This window comes from Urtica dioica, chromosome 1, assembly GCF_054948205.1.
Source record: "Urtica dioica subsp. dioica isolate 48M chromosome 1, U.dioica_male_clone48M_v1_H2, whole genome shotgun sequence".
Lineage (NCBI taxonomy): Eukaryota > Viridiplantae > Streptophyta > Magnoliopsida > Rosales > Urticaceae > Urtica > Urtica dioica.
This window is the reverse complement of record NC_142756.1, coordinates 15,953,073-15,962,101: the sequence shown is the minus strand read 5'-3', so window position 1 is coordinate 15,962,101 and position 9,029 is coordinate 15,953,073. Positions and strand designations below refer to the sequence as shown.

Genomic DNA, 9,029 nt, shown 5'->3' with positions numbered 1-9,029 from the left:
ATCTCTGAAGTCCACCGTGTTTCCCTTCCCAAAAGCTCACAATGCTCACAAATAACCTTCTCGCACGGATAAAACCAACTCAACAAGCCACAAAACAGAGAGAAACCTGAAAGAAAAAACCTTCACACACAACCTTACACCCATCAATGTGTTTCCCTAACTGCTCTTACTCACAGATCTTCCTAGAGTTTCTCCCAAAGATAAAAACTCTAAACCCTGTGATCCAGACAACTCAACTATATAAATTATTTTATCGATTGTCTAAGAGAATCGTGATTATGCAAAAAAACCTGAAATGTCACGATCCCAGTAGGGTCTACAAAATCCCGACGAGAAAGAGGAATTGTTTATGACACCTAAAAAAACCGTTTAAGAATTTGGACTGGGTAAAGATGATTGTCGTCTTAATCTTCTGTTCACCAAAAAATTAATTTATCACCTTAGATAGACGAGACAATAATCTAAGAGCGTGGACAACGGAATTTTCTTAGACGCACACTCAAATGCTCAACATTATTCCGCGAAGCTAAGTGCTTAGTGAGGTGCATGGTCTCATATTATCTATAGATTGTAGAAAAAGGAAGAGCGGAGTGACATATAGAGATAATTTCAGCAGAAATTTGTCTTGGTAAAGAATGACTTACCAAATATAGTTTGAAGTGGTATTTATCGAGTCTTGGTGATGGTAGGACTAAGCTGGCCTGATTCATCCCTTAGGAAAATAAAGTCACTGCTTTAAACCCACCAGAGATGAAGACCCGATTTTTCATACTCAGGGCTTCTTGTTTACACAATTTCATAAATAAAAAAAGGTAACAACGACGTTATCTATGCCTCACTAACATAAAAAGCAGCTTACATACGCATAGTAAAAGGAAAACCTCATCATTTACCTACCCACTTTTAATCATTAATCATATACATTTTGAAGGACCTTAAATAAAAATATAAATAAATTAATTATAAAACAAAAAAATAATAATTGTGAACGAAAAATATTTACAAGTACATCAACCCTTTATCAGAAATAGAAAAACATATGCTTGAACTCTTACTTTTTTCGTTCGTCGGAAATTTTCAATGTGCATTCACTGAACCTTAGTCTTGAATCATTGTTGTCACGAGGTCTTATCGTTCAATGTTAGAAGTCGTACGATGTTCGTACCTTCAACTGATATACATTTTCTCTAATAGACGAGCTTCGAGCTACTAGTATATATATATATAAAAAAAATAGCGTTTATATTTATATATTTCTTTTTTACGATGGAGTAATGGGGAATTGAAGGAATAGAAATTGCATGCGAAGTTGTGCAATTTGATTTTGAAGAGGAAATGGACCACACACTATCCAACCTCAATACATCAAGTAAATATGATATATATCATTAATGGGATATTCGGTCTCTTCTCTTTCCCATGTGATGTCGCTGCTTCAAGCTTGAGAGTGGGACCTCAAATACTGAGTTTCATAGTCTCCCACCCTCCCAACATCTTTCTTTCTCCTCTCTCTTGTCCCTTTCCCATTTTGCCCTTTTCACAGGTCCTTTAATATCAATCTATCAACTATGTCCCACGCATTTTTACTTATTCATTCAACAGTAGCATCATATCTACCACGTTTTCACATTCTTAACCATACGGATGAGACCATAGGTTAGTTAACTTATAGCCTTATAGCACTCTCTTATATGCATATATTCCACACGGATCATTTTAAGACAAAAGTAAAAGAGAGATATAGTTGAATATTTTATATGAAAGGGACAAATAATCAAAAAGCAAGACTGGAGTACTGGACTGGGTTTGTTTTGTGTCATAATGATACACATTGCGATTTGCGAACAGGCATGAAAAAAAAATAAAAAAATCTTTAATGACCAGGCCAACTCACCTTCTTACATAGAGCCAAGCAAAAGACCTTCATCATTGCCATTGATTCCCATTTATAAAATAAAAACAATACTGGAATGGAATCTCGGAGTTCTAGAGAGATAGCTAGCTTAGCGCCTACAAATAAATTATCATCAATCAAATATTTCTCCAAAGTTGTCACATGCAATCAAAAGCTATAACAGACAACAAGACTAGTCTTCTCTTATGTGCACACAAGTCTCATTCTCATTCTTTCTTTTTCTCTGAATCATTGTCCATTACAATAAAAGAGGTGGAAGAAAAACACTCTTGGATCTGAAATTCTGAATAATGTACATTTCACAAACATACATAAAATTGGTGGATTAAAGAATACGACAATAATCATTATAGTCGCATATCTCCTTCTCAAACTTCCTACTGAATCCACTAAAAAAATAAAATAATATCAATAAGAAAAGGCAAATCGAGGATACACCCTAAAAACCGCATCCATGCTTTCTTGCTTTTTTCTGTAGTAATATAATATTAGCATATTTATAAAGTAAAATAAAAACTATGTAGATTATAATATATAATCAAATCAATAAGGAAACAAAAAAATATTTTGGAAAATAAAAAAGTTTGTAGTAAACGATGTGTGTGTTGTAGGCTTGTAGCTTGTCCACGGGACTACAGTCCTTTCTCATTCTTCAGTCTGTTAGAAAAATCCAAACCAAATCCTGTCATAAAAGGAACTGTATATTAAATATATTTCAATTTTGTTCCATTCCATCAAAGTCAATAAATAATTCACATAATTACAGACGTTGAATTTAACTCGTCCAATAAATACAGCCGTTAATTTGGCAAATTACGACTAGGCAACAAAATATCACACACGCCTAACATTAAACCCATCAGCTCGCCACGTCATCACTTTGCATGTCCCCACTCATCAGGAAGACAATAACTATCACCCAATCTATGCCATGATTACTTACTATGATGCATAAACGGAGGATAGAATTGTCTTTTTCGTGTCGAGAATGACACGGCAATCAAATAAAAGCCCGGTCAAATACGCAAGGCTATCGCTAGCTGATATGATTATACCAAATTTACCCTCTAACTAGAGTTTGTTAAGAAAAAAATAATTATAATAAAAAAGAGCTAACCTGGATACATTTTTTGTGACGGCGGGTAGGGTTAGTTACTTTTGCGGTTATTCCCTCCAAGTCCTAGTGAAGATTGTCTTCAGCCGGTTGCCGGAGAGTCGCTGCGCCGCCTTCTTAGCTCCGGCGACGTCCATTTCCGCCAGTCGCTGAAGGTGCTGCTGTACTCCGGCAGCGACCAGCCTCCTCCGACATCCCTGACTGCTTCCTCCGCCGAGAATCGCCGTCAACACGGCTACCGGAATCGATTTCCCGGCAGCCGCCTCCATTCTTGGATCGAGCATCTGCGCTAGCCTAGTCACACTCTTCTCATCCCTAACAAGCTCCTTCCGATTCGACCGTACGCTTAACAGGGAAACCAGCGCACGCGCCGCCGTCTCCTGCATCCCCGCCGGCTTCGGAAACTCCGTCAGCCTCATCAGCGACGCCATCGAACTTCCGATTGCTCGTTTATTTCCGTCGCTTATCGGTAGAGCTCCGATCATCGACGCCGCGAGCTGCTGAATCACTGGATTCCCGCGCTTCACCAGTTCGCCGAGCCGTACAACAAACGCTGTCGATCCAGCCAGCGCACGCGCCGCCTGGTCCGACGAAGAGAGGGCGGCGATAGCGCGGAGGAATTGCTCCAACGCGGCTGGGCTCGACGCGCCGTCGTGAGTAACCAGGTGAATCAGCCTTTGAAGGCCTCGCTCCTGGATGATCAGAGATCGGAAGTACTCGCTGGAGGAGGCGAACACCGCCACGGATCCAGCCGCCTTTTCCTGCGCGTCAGATCCGGCACCGGAGACGAGGATCTGAAGCAGAACCGGAATAGCTCCTTCTTCGGCGAGCGCGACTCTTGCGTCCTCGACGTTCGCGACGTTCCTGATCGCTCCGACGGCGGCGGCGGAACCGGATCGGCATGCCTCAAGCAGGATCGAAACGCCGCCGTACGCGGAGACAGCCCACGCGTTCTCCGGATCGGCGGTGATGGCTTCCACAGCAGAGGCGGCTTTCTCTCTGATCGCCGCGGGAGAAGACTCGACTATCCGAAGCAGCGGTCCTAGGGCGCCTTCTTCGAAGACGATTCTCCGAGCAGCGTCGTCGCCGGAGGCGGCGATGGCGGAGACGGCGAGGGCGGCGAGATCGCGGAGGGAGTGGTGGTCGAGGAGGTGGACGAGATAGGCGAGGTTGCAGTCACGCGCGACGACGGCGGCGGATTTGGCGTCTTCGGCGAGGAGGCGGAGGAGAGAGTCGAGAGCCTTGCGCTTGAAGTCAGGGCCACCGATCTGGAGGCGCGTGAAGAGGTCGCGGAGGAAGAAAGGGAGGTCGTCTTTGGCGGAGTGGTGGGAGAGGACGATGGCGTTGGAGTGGCGGAGGACGCCGGAGCGGAGGAGGAGGTCGAGGTCTCGGAGGTGGTCGGAGAGAGCGGAGGCGGCGATGTCGAGGTCGCTCTGGAGGAGGAGCTTCCCGCCGGGGAAGGAGGCGTCGGAGCAGCGGGACGAGAGGGCGGAGAGGCGGCTGAGGGTGGAGAGGAGTGTGGGTAGAAGATTGTGGAGGAGAGGATTCTCCGCCCAGTGAGCTGACTCCGCGGTCTCCGCTACGGCCGCCGCGAGGTCGGAGAGCTTGCCGCGGAGGAGCTGCCACCGGCCGAGAAAGCATTGGACGCCGCCGGCGGAGCAGAGGAGGGCGGCGACGGAGGAGTTGATGAGGTCGAGCAGGATTTGGAGTGGCGCCGTGGCGGCCGTCGGAGACATTTGCGGCGGCGAAGTCGGTTTCACAAATGCATGAATGAAGAGACGAGAGAGAGAGAGAGAGAGTTTGGTGGTTGAGTCAATTGAATGAAGAGAAAGTGTGATAACAAGAGAGAGACGACTCGTAAAGTGCGTGTGCGTGTTGTGTGTGTAGTATTGGGGATGAATCCTTACATACCCTAACGCATTTTTTTAAGCCACGTCACTACAAAGGTTTTTATTTTTTATTTTTTTTTTCCTGTTTCTCTTCTCTGAATAAAAAAAGTTTCAGAAGTTTCCAATACGCGATTTATTTCTCATCTCTTCTCCTACACAGATCCCTCATTCTCTCTCCTTCTCTATCCCTCTCTCTTACCATTTCTCATCTCTTTTTTATTGTGTAGTGCTCTTTATCACTTGGCCTACTCGTATGATTAATCTCTGTTGCCTCTGAAATTCGAAAACTCAATGAATCCAAGTTAATTTCGTTTCATCTGATTTTGGAAATAGTCATATCCAAGTAAAGTTTGGATTTTCCATTTAATTATTATCTGCTTTGCAGATGTTTGATAAAATGTCAAACATGGATTTATTTTTTCTGAAAAGCTTATTTAATTAAGTGTGAATTGTTTTGAGTGATTTTTTTATCTCTTGTCTTTCTTTTTTGAAGTTTGGTGGTTGTTTTTGAATGCTTTGGTTTGCATTTTGGCTGTGCTGATAATGATGTCATGGTCAATTTTTTGTTCCCTTCCAGAAACTTGCATTTAAATGTTGTTCTTATTTGAGTATTTTTTTTTTGGTGTGTCTGTGTGAAGGGAAGTTCTTGTTTGAGCTTGCTACTGTTTCTCCTCTTTGGAGTGGCGCTTTTAGTTTTTCTATTCATAGAAAAGCTACAACATTAGAACACTGTTTAATAATAGAATTACAGGGTTTGTTGAATTTTCTTAGTCAATTATATACAACTTTGCGATGTTTACATTTGACAGTCTAAACGCAAGAGAGTAGCACAGAAGATTACACCAAAAATTGAGGGCATATTACTAAAATCACAGGAGTTTCTTTCGTGACAACATGTGGCTCTAAATTTTTTTTATTTGAAGGATTTCTCATTTCATGTTGATTTCTTTTTTTAATAAATCTCAATTTTACCTCCTAGACTCGTACCTTAGTTACATTTCGCCTCATGCACTCGAAAATGTTGCAAAACTCAACTCAAAACTCAGATACGTGTTACAAGGCCCCACTTCCGTCAGTATTTGGACGTTAATTTATCACATTTTGATGACGTGACATGATTTTAAAGGGTGTTATAGTATTTTTGGTTATTCTAAATACTTTTAATATTTAAAATTGTTAATCAAATTGTTATTATATCAGTTCGTGTCACAACATAGGAAAAAGAAAAAAAATGAGGACGAAGAAGAAGAGGGGTTGGAAAAGGAAGCAAACCCATTCACTTCACGGGATTTCCAGCGTTTCTCTTCTTCTCCAGCGTGAATTCTCGGCCTCCCTCCTTTTCTCGCAAGTTCTCTCTTTCTTCTTCTTGATTTCGCTCAGCCCTCACCCACGCTATCTCTCCTGCTCACTCTCTATGTCGCTCTCTTCTTCTTTCCCTCTCGCTCATCTTCTTCATCTTTCTTTTTTTTTCGGTCGTGGTTCTTTCTTCATTCTCTTCTGCGTATTTTTTTCTTTCTTTTTCCTATGTTTCTTCTCCGGGGCGTGACAGTTCGATTTTGATTATTCATCAAAGCTTCGTCGTGAATCCATGTACGGAGGGAAGTTATTTTCGCCTGATATCTTCGGTGATTCACACAGCTAGGTAAAAACCCATGGAAATCCCTGTTTTTCCTTCGAAAATTAGGGTTTTCTTATTTCAAATTTGGGGCTTTTGCTTCTATGCTGATTCTGCGATTTACTGTATTTACTTGAGTCTGGAGTTTGCTCAAATTTGTGGAAATTGTGAGAAAGGAATATCAGTTTCCGAAATTGTTTGTTTGATCTGAATGTCTGTGTGTTTATATGATAGTTTGGATTTTGGAATCGGGGCTTTAGTTTCATCGAGTTGATTTCTTAATTGTGATTCTGTTGGGCTCGGGTTCTATTTGATTTCGTGAGATGGAATTGTAATATCTTCGGACGCCGACTCAGGTGGCGAGTCACGCTCAGAAGTACTTTCTCCGGAGAAGTAGCAACAATCGCCAGCGACGCAGATCTTGTTTCTTCGGTGAATAAGAGCAGAGCTTCGATTGCTATTGGTGTTGCCATTTGGGGCTTTCTTTATGTTTTCGGATGGGAAGCTCTGGAGAGGCGAGCAATAAGGCCATCAATGCTTCGGTGGGAGGGTTGGTTCAGGAGAGAAGAAAAAGAAGAAGAAATGGAGGGAACATGCCTCGGAGAAGGAGAAAGAGAAGAAGAGAAGAGAAAGAAGAGTTTTTTTTTTAATAATTTATTATTATAAAAATAATAAAACGAGGGTATAGTGATAATTGCATATATTTTAAATCTCATGTGACAAAAAACGTGACATTTAACGTCCAAAATTAGACAGAAGTGGCAACGTGTAATAACGCCATTAGTTAAGAGATTCTCAACGCAACATTTTCGAGTAGAGGGGGTGAAATATAACCGGGGTACGAGTCCAGGGGGTAAAAATGAGATTTATTCTTCTTCTTTTTTATTCATTTATCAAAAAGATAAATTACATTGTTGCTCCATCAACGATGACTTTGGTAACGTTTCACCCCCTGAATTCTAAAAATCATTCATGACAGACCATGAAATCCTACATTGCAACAAATTTACCACCTCTGTTAAATTTTATTGACGGACGTCTAGTTATTTGTCATGTGTTGGTCATGTGACCACTTATTTTTGTGATAGTACCAAAATACCCTTATAAAAGTAAAATAAGAAAAAAAAATTATTCATCTCCATCTCTCTCTCTCTCTCTCTCTCTCTCTCCCATTCTTCTTCTTCTTGTCCCTAAAAATCCTTACGAACTTTTGTAATAAGGCAAGACCGCAAGATCAATTCACAGTTTCTGGTTTGATCAAAGGCGCGAAGGTCGCGATTCACGAGAATGGTAATTTGTAGATCGTTCAGCAAATTGTCGTAGCCAGAGAGATTAATCCCTCCGCTCTTTAGGCTGGCGAAGATCAGCCCTAGGATCCCGAGTTTAGGACTAGGTTGACGGAGATCGACCATTTTGCCACGCTCCGCCTCACGAGGCCCTCGACTGTGTTTTTTTAAACATAACATGGTGAAAGATGAGAGAGAGAGAGAGAGAGAGAGAGAGAGATAGAGAGAGAGAAAGAAAGAAAGAGGGACGACGGTGACGAGGTTGAGAGTTTGTTGAAGTGTTGGATCTTAGACTGTATTTTGTTGGTATAAAGAATGAGATTTCATGGCCCTGTTTGGCTAATTTGTTGGCGAAATGGAGGTAAGGTGTAATATGGCCAAAACTGTTGTGACTCCATAAATGCGTTTTCAAGGAAAGAAAAAAATTGTTTAAGATTTCAATGTCTTTACGGGAATTAGAAACCAAAGATTAGAGAACGTTTAAGGATGTTATAATAATTTTGTTGCACTTGGTTTGATGGATTTGTTTGACAGGTTTATTTTGTGGGTGTATTAGAAATGGTTTTAACTTAAGATATGGATTAATTTCATAGGAAGAAAACAGAGAGAGCTATAAGTGATTCCAAGCAACAATGTAAGGCACTCCGATTCCAAGCACCAGACTCAGCCCGATAAACATCACCGGTATGGAATCAATAGTTCCGTCAGAAAAGTCACAGATCGAGCATGAGTTGGGTTTATGTTTTTTTTTAGTTTACATAAAGTTATTACTAACATTGATGTGTTTATTCCAATTAGAAATAACGACTTCAAAATGATTTTACACTTTTATCCCTAAATATTATCCCGCATAAGCATTGACTATTTAAAATCTGTTAAATACTTAACAGAAGGGGTAAATTTGTTGCAATATAGGATTTTATGGTCTGTCATGCACAATTTTAGAATTCAGGGGGTGAAACGTAACCAACGTCATAGTTGAAGGGGCAACAATGTAATTTATCCTTATCAAAATGACGTTTTCTTTATTGAACATTTCAGGTTGATTTCAGAATGTTCATTATTTTGAAACCTAATGTATAATTGTCATATCATCCCTTAACAAAGTATATTTTGAGGATGCCTAATAATATTATAATTTTGTAAAGAGTTCTCAATACATCTGCACACTCTACAATTGTTTAGTACTATGAAGAAAGCAAAGCCCTAA

At 41.0% G+C, this 9,029-nt stretch overlaps 1 protein-coding gene across 2 annotated transcripts; it reads right to left on the bottom strand.

Moving 5' to 3' along the window:
• Positions 1-1,922: 1,922 nt before the first annotated feature.
• Positions 1,923-4,907, bottom strand: LOC149407509 (ARM repeat superfamily protein). 2 transcript variants are annotated; one of them, XM_089614245.1, is made up of 2 exons: positions 3,033-4,907; positions 1,923-2,597 (listed from the first exon to the last, which is right to left on the bottom strand). In XM_089614245.1, exon 1 carries the CDS (start codon positions 4,763-4,765, stop codon positions 3,080-3,082), a length of 1,686 nt encoding a protein of 561 aa, XP_089470371.1. In that variant the 5' UTR covers positions 4,766-4,907; the 3' UTR covers positions 1,923-2,597; positions 3,033-3,079. The 2 variants fall into 2 exon arrangements, with proteins under 2 accessions (XP_089470371.1, XP_089470376.1); XM_089614250.1 differs by having other exon boundaries at positions 1,923-2,572.
• Between the last annotated feature and the right edge of the window lie 4,122 nt (positions 4,908-9,029).

Bases quoted from the DNA above. Each gene is read 5' to 3' on its own strand.
- LOC149407509 (XM_089614245.1), bottom strand. From the start codon at position 4,765: ATGTCTCCGACGGCCGCCACGGCGCCACTCCAAATCCTGCTCGACCTC.